The 26,398-nt window shown below is 41.0% G+C and overlaps 1 protein-coding gene across 1 annotated transcript in view; it reads left to right on the top strand.

Annotated features, from left to right (window-relative positions):
* fgfrl1a (fibroblast growth factor receptor like 1a) overlaps positions 1-26,398 on the top strand; it is a 71,025-nt gene that overhangs the window by 24,425 nt on the left and 20,202 nt on the right. The window contains exon 3 of the mRNA XM_051419446.1: positions 4,518-4,790. Coding sequence (XP_051275406.1) covers positions 4,518-4,790 — 273 coding nt within the window. The remainder of the gene's footprint in view (positions 1-4,517; positions 4,791-26,398) is intronic.

The raw sequence follows: 26,398 nt of genomic DNA, 5'->3' as shown, positions 1-26,398 counted from the left end.
GTCTTGTGGCTCGAGCTATATATTGAACAGACAATTTCCCCAAATGTCATCCTGTTCCATTAATGGAACTCAAGCAGTGTATTTACAGTTGTTTTGGGAGTAACGAGTCAAACAACAGACTGTATCAACTGATCTCTCCTCTGCTTTATTTGGCCTTCAGCCACCCTCCATGCAGAGGATGTGCAGCTCTGAGGTGCAAGGACGTGCACGTCCAAACTACCTATACTCTCCCTGTGTAGAAGGGAAACGAGATGGAGGGTGTGCACAGTGTGTGTGTGTTTGTGAGTGTCTGGAGGCAGATAAACAAGCTTCAAGGTGCTTTACATTGTTGTGGGGAGCCAGTTGCAGGCAAGGGAACACCATAAGCCCCAAATGGACAAAACAGACCAAAGTTTTAAAGGCCTGCAATTTTATTCCCCCCCCCACACACAGATGCACACACTAAAACACAGACACAGGTTTCCTAAACAGTATATAAACAGACAAAGATGCACAAGCACAGAGACACAGACTGTAATTAGCCCTAGTTTGACCATATACAATATTTGTAGCCCTTTCTTTCCTTTAAACAACACATTTTGTCAAAGATGACTCACACATGTGCGAACACACACACTGACCCTGTGTCTCGTGAAAGAGAAGAATAGATTTTTTACTCGCTTCAGTTTCACCCCTAGAGACAGATTTAAAAAGACTTAACTTTGGTCATGGGCTGTGGAGGAGGAGGAGGAGGAGGACCACTATGAGGAGGGGAAGGGAAAGAGGCTGCTGGTGTGTGTTCCCTTCATCGGGTAGAGATGTAGGAGAGGTTAACTGGCGAAAGTTGAGAGGTTCAGGTAGAGGTCCTGCTCCTGTGATCCTCTGGGGAAGGAACTGGGGAAGTTGTGTGTGTTTGTATAGATCTGAAAAAGGCAGGAGACCAGTAAATCACCCAGGAGAGACAGAAGAGATACTGCCTTGAACGAAGAGGATGGTGTGAAGGAGCATGATGAAAGAGAAAAGCGAGAGCAGGGAGTAAGAGAGTAAAATAGAGAAAGGAAAAGAGTTATGACAGGGGAAAAGAGAGGACAGGAGGAGGTAGTAAGGGGAAGCGAGGGGTTAAGGGCAAGAAAGAGAGAGGTAGCAGGGGAATGGTAAGAGTTCAGGGGAATGAGATTTCAATCTGCTGGAGAAAGAAAAGGAAGAAATAGATATAGAGAAAGAAAAAAAAGGAACATTAAAGGGATCCAGTTTATATACAGAAAGGAAGGAAAGGGTAGATAAGAGAATTAAGGTAGGACAACTGAAAGAAAGAAACAGGTGTTAAAGTAAGAAAATTTGATTTTAGAGGGAGATTGTAAAAAAGGAAAAAGCAAAAAAGAGAATGACAAAAGTGAAAGAAGGTAGGGAGAAAGAAAAGAAGAAAGAGTGAGCTGTCGGGCCCCTGATGAGAAAGCCATACAGTTGAACGAACACATTCCCCCGTGCAGGAGTGAGGAGGATGGAAGGAGGGAGGAGAGAGGAGAAGAGGCTCCCCGAGAATACCTCTGTGTGACTAATGTCTTTTTCACACATTTCACCTTCACACATCCATCATTGTGTCCACCTCCTCCTCTCCTGTTAAAACAACAGCCCGTCGTGACAGCAAACACTAGAAGACTACTGTAACTGTTCTCCTTTTTTACAGTCCGCTTCATGTATACACCACTCGACTTCACCTTATTCATCCCCTACCTCTGCAGTTGCACATTGGAGGAATAAATCAAGTTGTTTTGTTTTGTTTTGGTGACAGTTGACAGCTGGTCTTTGCTTGCCAATGATGTGAAGTCTTGGTTGCAAAGCCATGGTGGTTACTGCTCACGCTAACTACCTTGTTCTTCTGAAGAAATGCAAAAAAAATAAATACTAATAGGTAAATGCCATCTGTGTGCTGCAGAGGATTTTTAATGGGAAAGGAAATCTTTCACTTGTACTTAAAACGGCAAATGTTAAAGAATAATTTAATCCAAACTAAGTGTTTTAAATCATCCTGCCGAACTGTGTCTTTTTTTTTTACAATTTAACCCATCATCTGACCACTTGCATCCTGTCCGGTCTGATGTCTTTGTAGTTTTCGATCTGTGTTTCCAGAACTTAACGATTACTTTGTAAAATGTTATAACCAATAGAAAGATCGCCAATACTACTGTATGAAAAGAGGTGGTCCCAAGTTTTAACAAGCTGTATTTATCCTTATGCACAAACTGCCAAAAGCTGACGAAAAACAACAAAATACCAGAAGTCTACAGCTGTTTATTAAACCCTTCAGTCACAAGGGCAAATTGAAGGTCTCCATACACAATATCAGTCTGTGTTCATTCTCTGTGATAAGAAAGTAACAGACAAAAGGGGCAATAAATGAAACATATGTGTTTACATATGATTCTACTCTTTATCGGACCATACATATTCTTCTAGATAAGCCTCTATCAGGCACATTGTTAAAATCAAGCCACCTTTTGTCCTTTAAATCTTTCTTAAACTACAGGTCATGACCTGAAGCTGGTTGTTTTCTGATGGTTTTCCATACAGTTGCCTTTTGTAGTCTGTTAGGACCCTTTGTTTGCTACATGGTGGCCTATTATGTGTTTTAGTACTATATTAGGAGGGTATTGTTTTAACCCAGAAGGAGTAGAATGAGAAGCCAAACAGAGATGTACAGTATGCAGTAAACCTTGCTAACTCCTACACTGCTTCCATCCCTCTATCTTCCTGTTTGTCTTTCTTTGTACTACTCCTGTTCGGCCATATTTCATTCCCTTTCTCTTCTCACAGCTACTCCCTTAAATTCCATCCTCCCTCATTCCCTTCATTTCCTTCCTTCCTTCTCCTTCCTCTCTTTCTCCTCCTCACCCCTAAATTTGTTTTCTCCATCACCCCCTACGCTATTGCTCTAATTTCCTCCCGTCGTTCCCAGTCAGTCAGCATGTTACTTCACCCCCTCTGTTTTTCTAGTGTGCAGTTTCACAGTAGACCGGCTACTGAGCGGTCAAGGTCACGCCTGATTTTATGTCTCGACACGACATCTCAGTTGATATTAGCTTGGCTTTGTGTTTGCTCCCTGGGGATTCTATTGTTGCCGGTATTCAAATGTCAGTGTTTCAGCTAAGCCATGGCAGACTTCTTAAAGGTTAAAGGATCACTCCTGTGTGTTAAAAGCCATATTTGGAGGCTTCTTTGGTTCTGAGAATAGTGGTGAAAATGGGAGGTGTGTTGTTGCACACAAGGAAATGTGGGCATGTCAGGAGAGCAGGCATTACAAGAGGTCATCCTAACCTTGATGTCGACACACCTACCGCTCTCAAAATGCCTCCATCCCTCAACACAACTACTGCTACACAACTACACAACTACTACTCATACTTTGTGAAACCACACATTGTCAATGATAAGTATGAACATTGAACATCTTGAATATAACTTGAGCGCTTAAATGAGCAGTTGATTAATCAATTAGTCGACAGAAAAATAGTCATCAACTTATCGATTAATCATTGCAATTCATGCCAAAATAGTGAAAAATGCCGGCACCCAGGTAACTCACCTGAACTCCCTGTACTCAGGGCCGATTCAGACCAAACAAGGCTCTGTGCTAAAAACACACAAATCAAATCTGGTGTTGGGTGTGGAGTTTATTTTTCAGAGTGTGGCTAAAGGCTGAGTCTTACCACAGCAGCCAGGGTTTGAATGCAGCCTGTGGCCTTTTAGTGCATGTCATCCGTCTCTCTCTCTCTCTCTCTCTCTCTCTCTCCCCCCGCTTTGCTGTCTATCCTCATCCATCACCCCCCCAAATGGAGCATTTGCTACTTTTCTTTGTCATAATTTGTTGTAAAACAAAGAGTGTAAAGATATTTAATGAGCTCACTTTGGGACCCTGGGAAGTTTTGATGAGCACTTTTCACTTTAACTATATTTAAAAATATATTTCATAGATTAAAACTATTAATCTAAAAAACAATTGGCAGGATAATCGATAATAAAAATAATCATCAGTCGCAGTCCTTTATAACCTGAACCCAATTGCAGGGAGGTATCTGGCAGTGGATGTGAAGGTGAACAAAGTTTTTTGATGCCTCCATGGATCATAGTCCTTGCAAGGAAAATATTGTATCTCTGGCAGAATGGGTCAGAATCACCTATTAAGGGAAAGATTGGTTTGTGCAATCAAACATTGCGGACACTAATTAGGCTACAGTCGCTACCACTCAGTGATTCCCTTCTTCCCTTCCCTTCTACCCAATTCAAACTGGATTTTGCTGCAGCTGGAAACTTGAGCTGTAAGCAAAAGTGAAAGATTTCATTAGTAGGTTCCTATACGCTCAAATAACCTGGCTGTGTACACTCTCTGCAGTATTCTGATATCTTAAACTTTGTGTAACTAGCCTAAAGAGGGAGTAGAGTCGTAAAGGGTGAAAATATATATATATATTTATCTGAAAATATCATAGTGTTTCATTCATAATCTCACTGACTCTCCTTCTCCCTCTCCCACCCTTAAGGTCCACCCAGGGTGTCAGAGCGGGTGGCCCATCGGCAGAGCATCCGCCTGGGTCGCACCATGAAGCTTCCCTGCCCCGTCGAGGGTGACCCCCCGCCGCTGAACATGTGGACCAAAGATGGCCGAAACATCCACAGTGGCTGGACACGGTTCAGGGTGTTACAGCACGCTCTGCGTATTAAAGAGGTGGAGACTGACGATGCAGGGACTTACATCTGTAAAGCTACCAACGGGTTTGGCAGCGTGAACATCAACTACACTCTCATCGTTATAGGTAAGTGGTTTTTTATCAACTGTGGCATGAGACACTGATACAGTCCTTTGCATTACATTGACAAAACATGAATACATTGCACCATTGCAACATTTTTCAAACAAACTTGGCATAAATCTACCAGTGTCATCGCTTACACAGATGACTACATAAGACTTTTGTTGAAAAGTATTTTACTTTTTGTGTTTATGTGTGTGTTTGTATGATGACAAACAAATACAAACCCACCATCCATGACTAAAGCCAAAGATTTTAGCTTTCTTATTTCTCTAATCCTCCCTTACTTTTTCCCATTAATTTAAGTTTGCATTTGGTCTATTTCTCTCCTTCATTACACTTCATGATCACACATGATGATTTTTACCTTACCTTTCATTTCAGTACTTCTATTGACTGCTGTGTAAGTTTCGAGGATATAATTAACCGGGTTAGGTTGGTGGGGCCTTACACAGAAATCAAGCCTGTACAGTTTTTCAATGAAGCGATGCTTTTGTCTCAGTGCTTCTGCTTGTGCGTGTGTAGGTGTGTGTGTGTGTGTGTGTGTGTGTGTGTGTGTGTGTGTGTGTGTGTGTGTGTGTGAGTGTGTGTTTGTGTGTATGATTATGAATGAGTCTGTTGAGGAAGATGCTTTTGTTTTTCCCCCGGTTGTGTTTGTGTGAAAGGCATTGCGTCAATGTGGTCTGGAATGTCACATCTGTGTGTGTGTGTGTGTGTGCGTGTGTGTGTGTGTGTGTGTGTGTGTGTGTGTGTGTGTGTCAGTTTTGATGTCTCTATAAAAGACTCATTGTTGTGCCTTGTTCTTTTTTTTACTTTACATAATAACTTTCCATTCAGAAAGCAGAGTCGGTTGTCACTTTGTCTGGGTGTGTATATTTTGTTTGTCTCATCATGTGGTGGCTGTTGTCGATGACACTGTGGACTCTGACGACCTTGCTGCTCAAATACAGATGTGTTTCTTTCTATACTCAGACTGAAATGTTCACTTCCCTCAACTCCTATCCATGTAAACAAAATATCTGGAGGGAAGACAGTGTGTCAGTGCACATTTACACACGCAAGTCCGTGTGTGTCCCCCCCCCCCGTGTGTGTGTGCATTATCCATCTGTTTGTCTACATGCCATTCTGTATGCGTGTGTGTGTGTGTGTGTGTGTGTGTGTCAGGTTCCAGCGATCCAGCGAATCTGACTAAAGCATCTCTCTCTGCCCAACATCAGCACTTCAAAGACGGGCTGGAGTAAAATGCTCTGATACAGATATTACCAGCCAATAACAAGATTGTACATGATGGATGTTTATAGTGTATTAATGAATGAATTTGAATTCAATATTGTGCCTCGGCCAATAGTCCGACAAAAGTGGGAATCTTACAAGTACTGTAGAAAGGAAACTGAATGACATCATGGGTTACCGATAAAGTTGTGCATTGTGCTCTCTGTTTATAAAACTGAAGAATTTTTATTTTAAATCTTGTTTTTGTGACATGAGACAATTTACAACCCTCAAGAGTAATAAAAGGGTTGCTTTTCTTCTCATAGATGCAGCTTTATCTAGAATATCAATAGATATTATTGTCACGTTAACTTTTCATTAATAAAACAGCAGATTTGACCACTGTTTATTCCATAAATCACATTTTCTGTTGTCAAGTTTGCATTTAATTTTTGAGTAGCAATACATTTGTATTCTAGGATTAAAAAAAAAAGTCTCCAGTAATGATTATCGGTATGTGATCCAAAGATGTATCGGTCTTGACCTAACTTCAAAGGCGAGCTGGCATACAGAGGGCAGCAGAGCGGGGTGGGGTGAGTGGGGGGCAGCAGCTGCCGCTGAGGTCATCCAGGCAGACAGCTGCTGCCTTGCTCTTTCTCTCTCCTTCTCTCCCTCCCTCATTCACTGTCCCTTTCACATAGTCACACACACACACACATTTGTCATTTAAGTTAGTCCCATTGAGCACCGAGAGTCACTACTTTGAATGAAAACATGTGACTTCTTCTTTGACAAAAGGCTATTACTATTTGTATCGATTTAAATGCAAATTTAAAATAGAGATGTACCATAATTGTTGGGGTTGATAAATTATCATTAGATAATGGGAAATGTATAGTATTTTGTTCTATTGTTCAGATAATAAAATCATAGTCAATAAATAAGTCAGTAATAATACTAATTTATTTTGATATCATATTCAAAACATTTGATAGGTTTTATGTTCTTCAAAAGCCAAATTATGTTTCTGAAGTTTTTTGATGTACTGTTCTAGAAAAAGTTAATGAGCATTTGAAGAGTCAGAACTGTTATTTTTTGTTGTTGTTAACAACAGTTAACAATCAGAACTATAGAATATTAAATCATCCATCTTTGCTCGCTACATCTTAGCCTTTCTTAGCAGGTAGGAATAAACTGCAAGTTATGAACTGAATAAAAAATACAAAAATGTGAATTTATCCGTCATCGTATCGGTATTAGCCATTGTTGTCATCTGCTGATTCCAAGATCAAAAGTGAACTTGAAAATCATCACTCATTGGTTCACTTGAAATATTAGAAAACCAGAGCTTTGATGTTGATATGGACTGACACAAATTCTACACACATTTCACAGACAAAGTAACCCAACTTTTATCACAATATCATCATATCCCAAGTAAACTGGGATCAAGTCACCAAAAAAAAAGTTCACATGCTCTACAAGCTTTAGAGGCTACATAACTACATTTGTAGATTATGCAAATGGTACCCACCAGTGTGCTCCACCAGGTTAACCTTCAGAGATGATCCCTCCCTGTAATTCAAGCCAGGAATCATGCCACAGCATCTCCTCAGAGAGGCAGTTAGCGTGGAAAACTTTGTTTTCATAGCTGGAACAATCTGCATAGGCAATGATGTTCAAAGCATGAGAGAAATAAATGGATGCATGGATGCAGCTGTCTTCTGCCTAAGTGGTGGCCTGTGTTCATCAGCTTAAAACTAGATGATAATTAGGAGTTTTTTATACTTTAGCTTTGTTTTTTGTTTCTCAGTTAAGTGTTTTTCTCTCAGCTGTTTTGCTTTGCCTCCTCGCTTCCTCTCATCTCTCCTCCTTCTCTCTGCTTTCATCTCCTCTTCTGTGTGGTCCTGTGGTAATTCTTCTATGACTGCGCTCCGTTTCACAGTAATGAGCCCACACCTGCATCTTATTGTTATTCCCTTGCAATTTCTAGTATCTTTAACACCTTTTTCCCATTAGCACTCAATCTCGGCCCTCATTCCTCCTTCCTCAGTTGGCCGACTCATTTTTCCCCGACCACGTCTTAATTTGTGTCAATATTTTCACAGTTTCCCATTTTTCCCGGACATAATACAGCATGTGGCTGGAAGTGATGGAGAGGCGTTTTGTGAAGGCAGGCTTTTGTTGGCGGGGTAAATTAGAAGATTCCTTGGAGTGTTTGTTCTTTTATTGTGTGTAGGTTGGCAAATGTTTGCGTGAGTAAATAGTGTGTGTGTGTGTGTGTGTGTGTGTGTGTGTGTGTGTGTGTGTGTGTGTGTGTGTGTGTGTGTGTGTGTGTATTTGTGCTTGTTTATCTGAGGGGTTGTGCACGTGTGTATGTATGCGTTGGTGTGCACAGATTTATGGGACCACCAGTAAAGTGTAACTGAGAAAGATATTTTTTCTGCTCAGCAAACCTCAATGTCCTTCAAAAACCTAATGTTAGGAGGGCTCTGATTTCTTCCTCCCACTCTCTTTCTTGATGCTTTTTGCTGTCTTTGTATGAAATTCTGTAATTGTTTGCCTCCTCCCAGAAGAGTGAATGATAGAAGATTTATAGTTCAAACCAGATGTGATGACAATGGGAGCGTGTCTGGAGCAGAGTTGGGAAGCCGTGCGTAAGAAGGAAGGAAGGAAGCGGTTTGGAGTCGTGTGTGTGGGTGTGTTACTGTGTGTTTTTAGTGCCCATGAATGTGAAAATGCAGTTTTATAATCATCAACACCCTTTTTGTCTAAGAGTGTGTTTGCATGTGCATGCAGGTCCATTCATAAGTAAATGGTTTAGTGATTTGTGGTGATTTTTACAGCTCAGACATAGCAGCTGACATCTGGTCGTAATTGGCGAACAAAGAGGAAAGAGAGGCAGAGAAAGATATAAAACATAGACGTGTTTAAACGTGTTTAAATAAATGAGCTTGTACGTGATTTATGTTCATCAAGCAGCAGATACATAATGAAAGTTGAAATAAGTAAAATGGAGACGCAAGATGAAACGTGACAAATGGGTAATAAACACAACGGGACTTGAAAGAGTGTTGTTTTAGAAAAATGATTCAGTTCTACATTTTCCCAAATGAAGCTCTGCGGTTTGCTGTCAGAATTAGCCCTCTACCGCTGCTAAACTAAACTAAAATCTATTATGACTTAATACAGACTGACATACTGAGGTCTCACAGCTCAGTCTATATGACAATTGAATGTGATGTTGATTGTAGACAAATTCAAATAGTAACTCCAGTCTTAATTTTATTTCACAACGAGGATCCAGTTCTTTGAAAGCCAACCACGTTCCTTCATTCAGGTTTATTCCGTCTCCATTTAACTGTATTGCGTGTGTGAGACTGCAGCTGTCTTCTGGCCAAAAACTTACACATCAGATTAGGTTGCAGACCAACATCATCTCTCTGTCCCTCAGTTCCTCCATCCTGATGCCTCCTCTGTTTTTGTGTTCTCAAATTACGTCCTTTTTTAATTGAGATATGTAGTGCCTCATCTGGAGAGGATGTAGAGGTGGCCAAGGTTTGCAGCCTAATTGGTATGACTCACTCACTCACTCACACACACCCCCACACACACACACACACACACACACACACACACACACACACACCACACAAGGAAAAGAGTGTGTGTGATTGCACAGTGCCTAAAAACAATCTCAAATAACCCGGTCTCTTTCACGCACACACCCTCATCCACCTACTTGCAAACACACCAGGGCAGCTGTGTGTGTGTGTGTGTGTGTGTTTCTGTGTGTGTGTGTGTGTGTGTGTGTGTGTTGTGGATTTAGTTTTTTTACCGCCAGATTCTTCTGCTCAGGTTACACACGCAGCACTTTCTCACTAATGGCAGAAAAATGCATGGAGTGAACCTGGAGCTGCAGCTCACTGGTTTGCAGAAACCACTCAGTTGGTGTTCAGTTGAGGGCTTGAGGCCTCACAGGGGATTTTTTGGGGGGTCTCAATCATGATTTACAGAACATGAAAAAGATGTTATTTTAAAATGGAGCACAGAAATCATTGTGCGGTTAAGCCCCCCTCCTCTTGAACTATATTGTTGCCTTTACTGGGCTGGAATCCATTCTGTTTCTCCCTTTGCTTCGTTCTTGCTGCCTGATAAAAATACAGAAAAGGTTAAAGCACGAAGTAAAAGTTGTGTGGTTGGTTAATTTTTTAAAAGTTTATTTGACAGTTGACTGTATAAACTAGTAGTTAACAAAGGCTTCTACTGCTCCTACAGTTGCTGTAGGTTTTATGTAATACAGTGATTACAATGTCTCTTATTTCTTTCACTTTGTTATACTTCAAAATATAGTTAGTGTATGTTCTTTATTTATTTATGTTGTGAGACGTTGTTATATGTACACTAAAAAAGGTAATAAACAGTTATGGCAGCCCCATTGGCATGTCCTACTAAGACAGAAAGGCATGGGTAGAGAGACAGACAACAACAAACGTCTCCAGAGTCGAACCAGGGACATTGGGATTACCTGATATGCGTCTTAGACCATTAGAAAATCAAATATATAACTTTAGAAGGCTGAACTGCTGGTTAAAGTTTGAGTTGTTAACAGTTGCATAAAGTTAAAACAGAGCTGACAGTGCAGATGCTTCCATATTTCTGTTTTCACTGTGACACTCATTTCTTGCTGCTCTGCGTCAGATCTGTTCAGTTCATGTTGGCCCTCCTGTTGGAACAACATGCCGCCCGTACAGTGAGGTAGACAAAGCTGTTCCTCCGGAAATCAGGGTGGCACTGTGGAGAATGGAGATGTAAACATGCTGGTGTGTGTGTGTGTGTGTGTGTGTGTGTGTGTGTTCGTGCTCGTATGAAAGAGCATGGGGCGGCGGGGGGGGGCAAAGAAGAAAGAATGGAGTCGAGTTTCAAAAGCTGTTTTCCGCCATGTTGTTGAGTCCAGTTGAAACAAACACACTCAGATGTACAAAAAGATATATGTGGGATGTAGCTCTGTGCATATACACACCAACAAGACAGAACAGGAAAACATAACGTTATTTTTCCATGCACACACATCACAGACAGATGTGAACAAAATACAGATGCATTCGCACACATCCACACGATCTCACACTCCTCAGGGGCCCTGGCCTCCATTTCACGGCTGTCTGTCCCACATCCTCTCTTTCTGCCTCGTTTCACTTCCAGCAAAGAGACGGAAAGAAGATGGACAGGACGGAAACACACAGAAAGAAAAGAATAAAGCTTCGGCTTTTTTTCTGGCTTCAGTGTGAAGACGTCAACAATTCTGGAGGACAAAAAAAACCAAGAATAATGATAATGGAAGTTTTGGAAATCCAGGTCCTAACAGGTTGAGATGTCACGCTTGAATCCAAACCACTGTAGGGATCAAGAGAGGTGTATGTACTGTATCTCTAGAAATTTCATCAAGAGAGCAAAGACAGGAAACACTTCACAGTATGTCCACACTGATTAATTTTAAAGTATTGATACATCTGTGGAAAGTGCAGTATAAAAACACCACAACACTGAGCAGCTCCTCTCTCTTACCTACCTCAAACCTTTCTTCTTCTCCTCGATCTCACAACCCTCCTCTGGTCGTATTCCTCCTGCTCTAACTGCCAATAGGAGATGTCTTTTCTCTCTTTCAACTCCTCGTTGTTTCCCCTTCTGTTTGCCTTCAAGCTCCATTTACACTTGTGTATGTGCATTTATGTGTGTGTCTGTGTGAGTGAGTAAGTGAGTATGGCTTGCATCTACTGATTGTATGCCAAGTCAAGCTCTCGAAGACCCCTAATGGGTCTTAAATACCCTCTGCAAGCTTTAACTTCAATTCTCCGTACTAGATGCCATCTGTCAGTCAGCGGGCCTTTTTCTCAAGGCCTGATCTGTGAGTCATTCTGGAGGGGAAATCCACCCTAAAACAGAAATAATGCACGTTTTCTATTCATTTGGAGAGTTTAAAAGCTATTGTCTTGCACTGAAGAATGAAATGTCTTCACTTCAGTTCTTTTCGATTACATTCCCTCTCTCAAATCTTCCAGCTCCTGTCACTCAGATATGAGTGGAAGCATCTACAGGTTACATGCGTCAATTCTTGGTTGTAACAAGACATCAACTAGTTCTTGCTTTCTGTCCTCTACACATCCCCTTTGTGCTACCTACCTCTCGCTCTGTTTCTCCCTTTGCTTCCTTTGTGAACTCTGTTTTAGGGTTAATTTCATCTGCCAGCTGTTCTCAAAGTGTAAAGCAAACGTGTTTTCACTCTGGGTTTCCGCAGCAACTCTCTCTCTCTTACTAATATGAGGTGTAACTTTACTTCTCTGTATGTGTTTTGGCATAGCGGGCATCCTTTGAGTACAAAATATAAGTAACGAATGTAGCAGAATTTAACACGGGTCATTTGGTGCAGTATTACTCACACCATGAAGTACACTCTGTCCCTGAATATGAGTAAAACTATGTGAAACTGAATATTTGAGGATGTGGGCTGATTTAAAGTAGCTCAGTTCCTTAGTTTGTTTAATGTAATTAAGACCAAACTCCTCAGTGTGAGTCCAATAGTAACAAAAGATGGCAAAAGGGGGGGAGGGAAAGAGAGGGGGAGGCAGAAGCAAGTGAGGAGAAAATGTGTGGTAATATTGAGGGAAAAGTGTGAAGAGAGCTGTAGAAACTATTAAGAGAACTGTCAAAATACATGTTAAATACAAATATTAAAATAATAATGACAAAGAAGGCTGAGCTACAGGTAGGGCTAGATATTAAACCTCAGTATTTCTTTGGTAGAGGTTGAAATGTGTCTAATATCTAATCTCTGGTCACATAGTTCCTGATTCAAATCAACATTTTACCAGTTTCAGAAGAAAATATTTTGGATATGAATCCTTGTGTTTAGGCAACTTTAACATTTGACAACCTTGGCTTCTTTTGTTAAGGAAAGAAAATGGATCAGCATTTCTCTCAAAGCAAGGTACTGATAAAATAGTATATTTGTGTCCATACTCAAAGTCAGATATGATGTTGGCACTAGTAGTGATACATTCCTATTCGCCCTAAGCCAGAGTAAATTTTAAGATTGATCAAATTTGTCAAGTAACTGGAAAAAGAAAAAAAACTGAGAATCCTGGAGATTTCTTAAGTGCTTCATAAAACATGAAAATCAGTTATCAAATACTGTTTAATAATTTTTTTCAAACAACTAATCGATTTCAGCAATGATGTAAGTGACCAAGTGAGTAAACTTGGGTAGTGGTAGTGATTGAGCAAGGAGAGTTCAGACATGTGAAAAGCATCAGCGAATCCTCTCAAGGAGACACTCACTGCCGATAGAGTGGTGCTTGTCGGAGATCTGCCATGCGGGCCCCCACCCCACTTAACTGCCACCCACCACCAACCCATCACCCCTCCCCACGTACAACTGAAAGGAACGAAGGTGCTTCAGCATCCTTCGCCGCATAGCTCCTGGTTCATCACACGCAACAATGACAACTCTGACGTTCTCATGACAGAGGGGTTAACCTCTTCAAAACCTCATCAGTGCAAACACACACACTCACACACACACACACACACACACCACAGAAATGATTGGGAGGAGGAAGAGGGGAAGAGGGGAGGACAGATGAGAAGATGCAAGAAAGGGAGAGGAGAAGAGGGATTAAGAAAGAGGAGGGAGAGGCAGGGAGCACGACAGATGGAGGAGTAGATAGATTAATGGATACATCAAGCCAATTTTAGGGATGCACAGAATTCTTAAACCGATACTGATATTTAAAATAGCAATTGTATTATTGTAACAAATGTTCTTTTTATTCCCCCTTTTGTGCCAGAGAAACAAAGAAATGTACAAAAAACATGTATCTCTGCCTTGTTGCTGCTCAGTCTATTGTTCTTCTCATCCAAGAGGTGAGAAGCAGAGGTGAACAACTGCTCGCTGTCGGTATTTGTGTGAAATTTGTGCCGTTGCTTGAAAATGGAGGTGATTATTTCTCCAATATCTGAGTTGTAAATAAAAAACACAACATTTAGCCAAAACGGATGTTACACACAACAGATAAACGATATCGTGGATGCCATCTTATTTACTGGTGGACCGATGTCAGCCAACAGAGTGAATATCGGTGCATCCCTAGCCAATTTTTTTAATGTAAAATATTGATATTGAAAGTTGAATACATATTGATAACTGTGTATTGGCCATTAATAGTTTTGTAACATAAACAAGCAAACAAACTGTGATTGATTTGATAAAGACCCATTAAATTTGTATGTTAATGTAGTGAATTGTGAAAAAAATACATTTCTTGTTATTTATTCGCAGACATATATGCCTAACTTAATAAAATTGGGCGATAATGCCATGCTAATGGGTAGCTTGACAGGGAATCAGAAGATACAGATGAGCAGAAAAAGAACAAGAAAGATTCAGAAAATATGAAAAGAAGGAAGGAAGGAAAGGAGCGTGAATGGGAGAGCGCGGGCATTCGTGTCTGATCAGAGCAGTTAGCAGGGGAGCTGTGTACTTCTGAATAGACAGCTTAGTGGCCATTATGCGGTCTGGAGGATTTGTCCTGTTCACTATTGTTACCCTCAGGAGGTAGCAGCACACATACACACTCACGCAGACACACATGCACATAATAACACACACACACACACACACACACGCTCTCTTCCTATTTCTTTCTTTGATTTTCTTCCATTTCACACTAGTTTTACTTTACTTTATGTCTCTATCACATACATAGATAGAAAAGATGCACCCCTAACTTACAAACACACACACACGCTATGCCCCCAACCCACCACAGCACCCTGTAACTCCATAATAGGCCAGTCTATTGACAGACCTGCTTGTTCGCTGAAGGAGTCTTTTCTCATTAGGGCTGGGATTTTGTTGCTGGCCCTGCAGCCTCCATTGTCCCACTCAGAGCGGGTTATTAGGCCTTCCCGCATTAACAACCCCCCTTGCTGAATAGACCAGAGAGGAGTGGAGAGCCTGCGAAGGGCAGAACAGGGTCTGGCAATTAGCAAAGACATGTTTGAAGAGAGCAGGGAGAGGAAAGAATGGAGGAATCAAGGAGAAAGAGGGAGCGGACCTGCGCTACAAAAAGGCTTCTTTTGAAGTTTTAGAAACTTTTGTCTGCTTTTTGCTGCTACGCTCTTGCGCCGTCATCAAAGCCAAAGACTGGTTCTTCAGCACGCAACGTCCCTCCTCCTCCTCTCTCTCCTTTCTTTTCTCTCTTGTTCTTCTCTCATTCGCTACTCCTCTCCCTCTCCCCGAGAATGCATTTGTGTCAGCACTGAAAGGCCCTATATCTTCTGCAGCCGGCTTTGATGTCTTAATGACGACGTGAAGAGCGAATTATGCTCAGAGATTCCCCCTTCAGTCTCCTTTTGTCGCTCTTCAGATTCCAGCAGTTACATCTGGCTTTTCCAATCTCACCTCACTGACAACAAGCAGAAAAACACTTGCATTTAGAAAAAAAAGCAGCAGGCATGGAAAAACTTGTTCCGCTTATCAGAAAGGTTTATCACAGTTTCAGCTATGTATCCCAATGCCAGTGTTTTATCTGGGTTTGATAAAGCCTTGTTGCCCATTCAGTGTTTTCTTGTCATGTGGTGGTAGAAGACAGATAGACTAAACTGGCTTTTGCCACCATGCCATATCTCAGCTCCAGGAAGTTTGATAAAATGCTTTATCGCTTGTAGTTTTTAAACATTTAACATAGCTGAGGGGAAAACGGGCAAACAAAAAACACTCATTACAGAAAATGACTGCTGACTGAAATATCCTATGAAATTATATGTAATTTGAAACAATGTCACTGTAAAAAAAAAAAAAAAAAGACAGACTGGTTTTGTTCAGAGCTATCAGGTGTGTGTGTGTCTGCATGTACTTACTTGCACAATATCGCTGCATACCACTGCATTATATTTCACATAAATGCATGCACAATATGTTTTTGCTGTGATGTCTGGATAAGGTGTGTGTGTATGTGCAGCTTTTTCCCCGTGGCTCTTAGACAAACACAGTGATGGTTGTGCGGCGCCTCTGCTATCAGCCTGAAGTTTGATCAGTGTGACAGCATACTGAAAACTGATACACACACACACACACACACACACACACACACACACACACACACAAAAAACACACACAAACTGTGGCCATGACCATAATCTCTTGTCTACATTCCTTTGTTCTGCCTCTATTTTGCATTTGTCTATGCATGTATACTACATTTTTAGATTTTAAATGTATACATTTTAGGTCATATCTCTTTGTGGCTCATTCTGTATTCAGCACATTACATTTCTTTCAACTCCAGAGGGTTTGAGCTATTATGAGATTGTCCACGCTTTCATTCAAGGCTAACATCCTTAGACAATTTCTCTGTAAGCAAGCGTTACTTTGATGGGGGGGTTCGTTCAGAGTGCTTCATGCCAGCATTCGTTGGATTTAAGCCGTTGTGACGAGCGTGTCCTTTTTGGTTCTCTTCTCCACTTGGCCCGCAGACCAAAACTCTCAAAACAAGTGAAAACAGAAGTACGACGAAAGGAAGGGAGAGCGGAGGACGTGTAGATGCTGTCAGACATGTCGTTAAACAATGAGAATAAGCCACAGAGTTAATACCGTCAGCCGACGCAGACTCTTCTCCTCCTACTGTACTGTAATATTACTGGTTACCTGCATTTATCCATCTGAGACTGAGCATGTGGTATCTTCAGTGCCACTGTGTCACATTCTGAGAAATATGGCACTTTCTTTACTGTAAAAAGTGTGTTTAGGGATTTGAAAGGATTTTCTAAGCCTAAAGGGCATAAAATTCCCTAGACCTGTCGATGATCTGTGGGTGAAGAGCTTTTCACCTGACAGCAGCAATGTGTGCTGTCAGTTTGCACAAGTACGCTCCAGACAATATGGGCATACTGCAAACAACTGCCTGATGCATTGTGTTACTTAGTTTTACCCAGTTTTTAGTCTTTTTTTTGTCTAAACTTGGTAGCAGGCATGTAGACATACGCTCCTTGACTACAAGACCAAACATATGCAAGAATCTGTCCTGCTGAGTTGTTTTCTAGAAAAACATTGAATATTGGAGGTGAGTAGGCAGCAAGACAGCTTCCCACTGGGTGCAGATAAATAGTTGCATTATTATTAATCCGCAAGCAGCTCTGATTAACACAAATGAGTGTTGAACAAAGCAGGCATTGGGGTGAGTCATGTTGAAACGTCGCCCAGCGGCGCATCGTGATGAGCGGGTTAGTTTTACATTGTTGTTAATAGTTGTTCATCAAAGAAGGCTGTCAGCATGTAGCCTCACACAGCAGAGCGTGCCAACATCTTTGAAGTTAAAGAAGACGGCTGCGTATTCTCAACACATATACTTAAAAAACGTACAAAAGGGGGTGTAAACACTCTTGGCACACTTGTGAGCACGCATGCAGATCTATGCAGAAACAATCATACATGCAAGTATGTGCAAAGCAAACCAGCTCACACATGCATACTTGTGCACATGCATATGACATACCCACATTTATGAGGTCCAGTAGTTGCTTTGAAGTGTGACTTGCTGACATTCTAGCAGGGATCAGAGTTAACACTCAGCACTGAGCAAAGCAGCGGTAGGGGGACCTGGGTCACACAGAATTCATCAATAATTTATAATGTGTAGATTACTTTCCAGGGAATATTAGGTGGGTGGAGTTAGCTGCATCAGCATTACGCAGTCAGGTCTAGAGAAATATATGATGTAAAACTGACCTTTACCTGTCAGTGAGTCTGATTCCTCTAAAGCTTAAAAGCCAGCAATTTGCTCTCTAACCTAAAATGTATTCACTTAAAGTTCCAGTGTGTAAAATTTAGGAGGATCTTTTGGCAGAAATTCAATATAATATTTATAGGAACGTTTTTGTGTATAATCACCTGGAAATAAAAATTGTTGTGAAACCATAGTTTCTCCTACACAATTGGAGGTCTGAGCTGTAGTCAAATGGCTGCAATGTGCAACTTCACCGCTGGATCATAAATGAATGTGTTTTTTGGTTATTTTGTTTTACATTTACTTTACAACTTTACAACTGCACATCTTACCTAACTTTTTGACTTGTACAGAAAATTGTACACTCTACAGAACTTAATATGAAGTACTTGAATGTTTTTATTTTACCTGTCAAAGGCTTTTTATCAAGTACTTTTCTGTTTTGTAGTTAATGAATTGTTGTGGTCTAACAGATGATACATTAGATAAGACAGGAAAAGGAGGTAGTTGGAACTTCCACTTGACTGTAGAAGCCATTAAATGAAAAAGCTTCAGGAATCATGGATGAAGAGTCAGTAATAAGGAGTAGACAAGTCTTCTGAGAATGGGGAAGTAGGTGAGATTTAAGAGGAAGGACTAGTGCACTATTTTAGGAAACCAAAAGTAGAAATTATCTTCTTAGCCTTCTCCGCCTTAGGTGGCCCCACAGCAGTTGTGATCGCACCTCGAGTTGTGAAAATGAATTCAGAAATGTAAGATGAGAAGGAGGTCAAATGGGGAGAAAACTACTAAAGTACTAATGAGTAGATATTTAACTGGAGTATAATTTGATACAGGGGAGCAGAGTGGGTGAGGGAGAGAATGATTGAGAGTTCAAAGACCGGAGCCGAGGCCGGCGGTTTACGTTTCAAAGGCGGCGCGTGGCGATGGATGTGAGAGATTTGTTAATTCAGCAAAGCAAAGAGCTGCCTTGATGTTTACTAGAGTTACATGAGCAGCAGCTGTACGAGCACACACACTCACATATACATGCATACACACACAGGCACCTTTACAGTACACACAAATATGCACTTGAATGCGATAGATAGTGTAGACTTTCAGGCAAATGCACACATAAATGCAGGCAGATGCACTAATACACACTTAAGCACCCAATAACAAATACACATTGCATGCACATGGTCATGCTTTTTCACTCAAGGGCACAAGCACATTAAATAACCAAAATCAACACAGACAGAAATACACACAGATACATCCATAAAAAGAAGACAAACCCACATACATGATTTGCACATACTTTACGCAAAAATATGTACTCACATAAACTTGCATTCAAAGACATATTTATGCAGCTGATCTCTTTTTGACCAAACATCTTTTCTTTTTAAGACAACATGGCACTTTAACAGTGATGTATAGGGGCCGCAAGTACATTGGTAAGTTGTTTTACCATCAGTCGTCCTTAAGGAATTACTTAACTAACGTTTCTGCCTAATGTTCTGTGCAGCGGACCTTCACACAGGAGAGAGGCTACACTTTGCCAATGGGGACATCATCTATTTCTGGGTTATGGCAGTAGTTTTTTATAAGCCAGGATGGTTTGAGGTTGGAGCAAATGACTAAATATATCTGACTTGGTGCATCTTAAACAGACAGTGAATCCCTTCAGAACATAGCACACACACTGGTTGCTGTTGAAACTGTTGGTCCGTACTTTTTGGCTTGTAATCGCTTAAAACAAAGCAAGAAGTACCCATGACCCTTTGTAGCAGGTTGCATATGTCTACAATTACTTATAGACGGCATAAAAAGTAAAACTGTCCAATACTTTGAAAGAAAAAGGCAAGTTTTGATGTTTCTGTGCATGTTTGTCTCTGTTTTTTGTCTTTCTGTCTGAGGCATGGATTTGCATGAAGTATATGTCTTGTTCTTTTCCTATCATGTCAACTGACATAAGTGGACACCAATAACTGGTGTTGATTAGGGTCTACGCAGAGTTTTAGGGAGAATAAGTCAATATTTTTAGGATTAAATCAGACTGAAAATGCCAAGTACATCAGCGATAGCATCTTTTAGTTTTGTTTTATTGGACATTGTGTGATGGACACCTGGTAGACAGATGAAATTAAGTGATGCAAAAGAAGGTAGTGAACTCTGTTAGCAATGAGTGTATTGGGGAAAAAAAAAGGTTTTGGTCACCTTCATTATATTAGTATTAACAGTGCAATTCCCCTTTAAACCCATGTCTGTGTAGTTAATTTAGAGCTCTCTGCATCTCTGCATCTTAACAGTCCTTCATAGACTGTCTTGCAAGTTTGCATTTATGCCTCTGATCTTATATGTGATCTGCACTTCCTACATATTGCTGGATGTTGACACACTCTGTTTCAACATCTGTGATCTCAGAGCCCACTGTGAGCAACGGACATGAAGTAATTCAGTAATTCCACTGAATCATTTCTGTCCTTGACTGCATCGCCTCCATCACGTTAAACTGCCGGGTCGAGGGTCAAGGCTTAAGGCTGCAGCTGTATGTTTGCCAGATTCCTGTGTGGCATCCATATCGTCTCCATTTTAGGCAAATTTCGGGCTGTGTTCCACACTTGACCCCGCTGCTCCATCAATGAAGTGTGAACAGTGATGTAAAACAGCTCCATCAACAAGCACACACACTGCATATGCATATGGAAAAGAGAAAGAAAGAGAAGGATGACACATAGAAAAATGAAATGAACTCAACCAGATGCTTTGGTTTTACAAACACACACACACACAGAAAACCAAAAACTTGATCCCTAACTGTATGTTTTCAGAACTCATAAACCCAATGGCTGTGTGACGTTTATGAGCGAGTATATGGAACCACTTGTGCCGCGTGCCTGTATGTTATTTCTTCGCTCTGTTGACACTTTACGCTCTGACACAGTCCATGTTTAGCGTTGGAGGAGGCCAGGGTTCTTCGTGTATTTTCTCACTGTTGGTTTTCTCAACATTTTTCATGTCATAACCAAACCCAGGCCTAGTTGTTAACCTAAACCTGACCGCCAAGGGTAAATGGCCCGTGCCTGGCCGCAGCATCTGAAAATATACCAAAGCTGAATCTAGGAGTAACTCTGCTGGAAAATGGATCTGGACTTATTAACGCCCCATAAAAATGTGGCATGTTAATCACATATTGTGTATTTGGATAATATCAGATGGAGATTGAACGGGGCAGGATTTGTGCTTTGTCAGCTGGAAGCGACACAGTTGATGTCTCTCTTCCTTCCCCTCCTTGCTACACTGAGGCAGCAGTTGAAGAACGATTTACTGAAATACTTGGAGTCAGAACCGGTATATAATGTGATACTTTATTGATCCCTAGTGGAATCATTTTCTTTCTTTTTCCTCCTCGCAGGGAGGTCAGGGGCCAGGGTCGGCAGGAGGAAAGCAGATAGGGATTTAGTTTCTTACTCAAGGAAAATCTACCCTAAAACACTTTCACAGAGTTAAAAAGGAAAGCTATTGGTGATGTGCAGTGCATGTCTGTGGTGCTTAAATGTTTTAACTGGTTAAATGTATGAGATGTGATGCAGCAGCTATAGTACAGTTTGATTGTTAAGAATCTGTTAGCTATCTAAAGGTATAAAGGTAAAATGTATTGATTGCTTCTGTTGTACTTTCACTAAGGTAAGGGTGGCTGGCTTACAAATAGATATGGTCATAAATCATAACAAAATTAACAAAAGTCTATTCCGTTGTGGCTTAAAAGATTTAGCTAAAGTCAACACCTTAACAGTTACAAGTTCCTGTTAACATTATAAGCAACCAAGTGACAATAGCGACAATACCCATCTCAAGTGAATGCAGCATAAAATCACACTTGTGCCCTCATCTAATCCCTTAAACTGTAACTGTACTGTTCATCAAGTGAGACTTGACAATGAGATTGCAGGTTGTTGTTAGTCCACCTACAGAATAACAATTCTTAAATCAAGGTGTTTGACCGACATGACAAATGTTAAGTTGAGGGAAAACCAGCCGGAAAGTGAAACGTCTGAGTTTATTCTGCTGTTCATCCTGAGTCAGTGTGGACAAGAGCGCTAACCAGTCACCTCAAAAGATAATATGAATTACAACAGAAAAGGACACAGGGTGAAAAGGGAGAGAGCAGTACAATATAATACAGCTGTACAGTGGATCTATAAAGTGTCAGTGCCGAGGGGTCTGGAACTATTTTCAGCCTGTAGGGGTGGTAGATTTTACTTCCTGGAACAAAATTTTATTGCGAGCGGTTTTAGCCAAAACTCAGCTCCCTGGCTTAAATTAGTTACCTGGAAGCGATAGCTTATTGGGGATTTTGTCACGAGGAACTGAGACCTTTAGAGGCTTTGCTGTTCTGAATGGCATTTTTTTATTTTTTGTTATTCAACACTACAGCCTGACCTTCATCTTAAGCCAATTGTACTCTTGAGAAAAAACTTCACAGCTACATTGTTGAGGAGTGAAACAAAAGAACACCAGATGTTTTAAGCTGTGATCATAGTAATATTTACTAGTTTTGCCATAAAACTGCCTTTTTTATCTACAAGGACAATGTGTGTGCATAGTTTGTAGCTTCCTGATCAAACACAGAGTAGTCACATGTTGTCAGTCTTCATCTACACAAGATCGTATTTGTCTATTTCATGTTATTATTCTAGTTGCATTTCTGGAATGAAGCAATTTGTCTCACACACACTAGAAAAGGTAAAAATGTGCATCATCAAGCCTTGTTACATGGAAAGGATAATTTCAAAGCAAGCAATCTGCGGTGAGCAGTGGTTGATCAATGAAACAATTGGCCCAATCTGTCTCTCTCACTTTAAAATGGGCCCAGTAGATTTGAGTGCTCTTGTGTTTAAACTTAAAATGCCTTCCGGTGTGTCCCTGGTTTTACTGCGTGACTGACAGCTGGACAGACAGACTCAGACATCCTGCTACCTGGTTGTGAGACATGGCCCAGGCCGAAGTGAATGTAACAGGCCTGACATAGAAAGCAAATGCATACACACACACACACACACACACACACACACACACACACACACACACACACACACACACACGCACATGCATTGAAGGTTAACCCAAGAGTGGAGAACAGCACCTCTACCTCCTCAAAGTATGACACTACATTATTATTTTCCCTAAATGTGTGTACAGTATGTGTAGGTAGACAGAGTGGAAACAGCAGGTCGCTTTTTTCGTGACCATACAGTCACCCTCCTCCCTCATGCAGCTACTCATACCTCACACACACACACACATTTACACACACACACAAACACAGGTGGCTGTAATTACTGTGTTGAGCCCATTCATGGCACAAGATCAAACTGCGGTCTGCTCGGCTTCAGGAAATACAGAGCTCTGCTTAGAGTTAGACACACACACTTATACACACACAGATGCATGCACCTTCACTCTTTATTTCTCTTGTCCTCTATCGAACGTGATGCTGGCATACAAAAGGTTTCCCCTAAAACTGCTTTTGTTTAGTCTGTAAGTGAAACGGAGCTCTGTTTGACTATGTTGTAGAAACTTACACACTCAGTGTTTACTTCTGCAGGGAGAGAACAGACAGAGAAGGTGGAGAGCAAGGGATTATGGGTTAGATAAGCCTGAAATGTTCAACATCTCCAATCTAACTTAAGAATATACACGGATGTTTTTTTGCTGCAGCGGTAAGCAGAACTTGCACGACCGGACCAGCTGGGCACAAGGTTATAAAAGCAGTAATAATGCTGCTACAGGAGTGGTCAGCTCTTCATATTGATGACCACGCGTGTTTCTCTGTCTGCCGCCCTTTTCACTCCGTTGGATATTCAGACATCAGACATCCAGTACTTAAAGACAAAAGAATGGGCCATTTTGTAATGAAACTATGAATGGATTTACTATGTATGTAGAAGAAGTTTGCACAGTGAATGTTCTTGAATTTGGCAACATTTTGACAAGACAGTCAGGCCTTGGTCAGGTTTTTTACCCCAGTGAAGACCTTGATGGTTGAAACATTGCTTTACTCAGGACTTGGAAGCCTGGGAACTATATTCACCTGCTGCCCAGTCATTTTTAGCAGTTGATTAGACATCCTTCATTTAAAATTTGTAGGGAGATGGAATGTCTCTCCATACCGATGTGTGGTGTGTTTGCGATTAACTTATTAGTGATTAGTTAGGATTAATTCCCTGTGGGCCCGCAGCCCGCAGAGACAGGCTTTGCAGGCGGCAGGTAAATGCCTCATGATTGTTGCTGGGGAGCGGGAGGTCTGGACTACCTTGCTAAGCCTGCTCCCAACGTGACCAAGCCTCCGGATAAGTGGCAGAAAATGGATGGATGGATTGTGATTGTTCAGCTGTAGATAGTAGCCTTTGTGGTTTGGTCGGTTTGTGTGAGTGCACAGTGTTTTAAAAACCTACTTAACCCATTTCAATGCAATTTGGATTTGAATTCACCCTTTTAGCAATCCAAAGCATTTTTTTTTAGTTGCAACTAAGCTGCTGAGTTGTAATATGACTTCAAACCTTTAGTACTTTTGCTGTCAAGGCTTGGAACAAACTCGGGTCCTGTCTGAACAGCAGAAAGCTTCACAGTTACTTTTGCTGCAACCTAATTCAGTTGTGAAACATTGAACATTTTGTTTTACTTTTAAAAATAGTTTGAGAACTGATATGCATTGATGAGGGAAGCCTTTTTAGATTCAGTGACTTTGGAAAAACTGAAGCTGGTTATTCATGTCAAGTGCACTACTGATCAAAATTGTTACCCATAGATACCCGTCCCTCTCTTAAAAAAAAATCTTGTCAAAAGGCACATTTCTAGTCAAGACTTTATTTATCCATTCTTTAGTAATAAAACCTGAATAACTGAGGATTCAGCCATATGAACCTCGACAACTTCTTTATCTTTTTCTTTAGTAATGTATAATGTAATATCACACACATACACACATCCTGAGCCAACCTGCTTTCACTTGCCAGCCAAAAACCTCAGTTAATCAACTACATACCGAGATCACTTTATGAAATAGTTTCTGTGTAAATGCGCGTGTCTGGGTTAGTAAGTCTGTATGTGTGTGAGGGGGTGATTGGCTCACACACACAGGTTTGTATAAAATAGGTCAAAAAGCTGGAAGCAATTCCCGGCCGAACGTTGACGTGTGTTCATCGTATTTCAGAGAGCCCAAGCCCGCAATGGCACAACCTGTAATCGCATTTGTAAATAGCATCGTAAAGTTGCACTCGTAAAAAGGTTTGTTGTTGTCCAAGGGGGCTGGGGGAGGGGGTATTTGGAGCAGAAAGCCCGGTCAGGTGTTGGTGTGTGTATTAAAGTGTGTCTGCGTGTCTGCATGTGTATGATGATGAGGGGTAATTAGATCAAATGTTCCAGAAACATTTCAGAGCAAAAGATGTTTAATAACTTCTGAGGATTTTATGTGTGTGTGTGTGTGTGTGTGTGTGTGTGTGTGTGTGTGTGTGTGTGTGTGTGTGTGTGTGTGTGTGTGTGTGTGTGTGCGTGTGTGTGATTCAGTGATTTAATGAACATTGGGAAATGTCATCACCTCAAACACACATCACCACTGAGATCACTGACCACTAAATACTCTGGGTTTACACACACACACACACACACACACACACACACACACACACACACACACAAGCTGTTAATCTGTCATGTAAGCCAGTGTTGTCGTTCATAGAGAGTAACATTTAACTGTTAGTGTACGATTGTCTGTTCTGCGGTTACAGTTAATAAATCTCTCTCTGCGCTGTCGCCTTTTTCTCTCAAACTCTTCATCTCTCTCCTGCTGCCTCTTGACCTCCTCTAAAAGTCATTCAGTTCCCGTGTTGTTCCCTCTCTTTCTCCGTCGCAGCCCCTTTCGATGTCTCTCTCTCATGCTGTTAATGGAGGACTGTGTAGCAGCACAAGTTATAATGATTTCCATAAGGCTACACAGCCTCTCCACAGGCGTGAGTGTAAATCACAGTGACGTGTGCGTGTGTGTGTGTGTGTGTGTGTGTGTGTGTGTGTGCGTGTGTGCGCTGAGTAGAGTACACGTGGACTAACATACATCTTGCTGTTTTCTCTTGAGAATATGACATTTTAAAGCCTAGAGACTATGACTTTTTCTTCTGGATCATGTGTTGGAACAATGGATGTTGGATTTTGTGAAATGGCTTTAAAGAAGAAAATCCAAAGGCAGAGCGATTAAAGGGATTCTAACAAAAAAAGGGACAAGAAAAACAATTTTCCTGACAAAGTGATAAAGTTAAAACCATAATAATAGGGTTGCAGCTCATGATTATTTTTATTAGCAATTCATATTCTGGTGATGTTAAAGGTCCAAGAAGACCAAAAAACATCAAATATTGTGAAAATAAAATGTTAGGATCAATTAATGTGTAATTTGTTAAATTAACTGATTAATCATTTAATGTATAAAATGTTGAAATGTGTTGAATGCTGAATAACAAGTTTCCAGAGCCCAAGGTGATGTTTGGTAGAATCAACAATCAAACCCCAAAGATATTTAATTTACAGTGAAACAAAACAAAGAGAAGCAGCAGATCAGCACGAACCAGC

This window comes from Dicentrarchus labrax, unplaced genomic scaffold, assembly GCF_905237075.1.
Source record: "Dicentrarchus labrax unplaced genomic scaffold, dlabrax2021, whole genome shotgun sequence".
NCBI classification, from domain to species: Eukaryota; Metazoa; Chordata; class Actinopteri; family Moronidae; genus Dicentrarchus; species Dicentrarchus labrax.
Note: the sequence above shows the minus strand (reverse complement) of the source record. Positions and strands in the feature narration are given on the sequence as shown.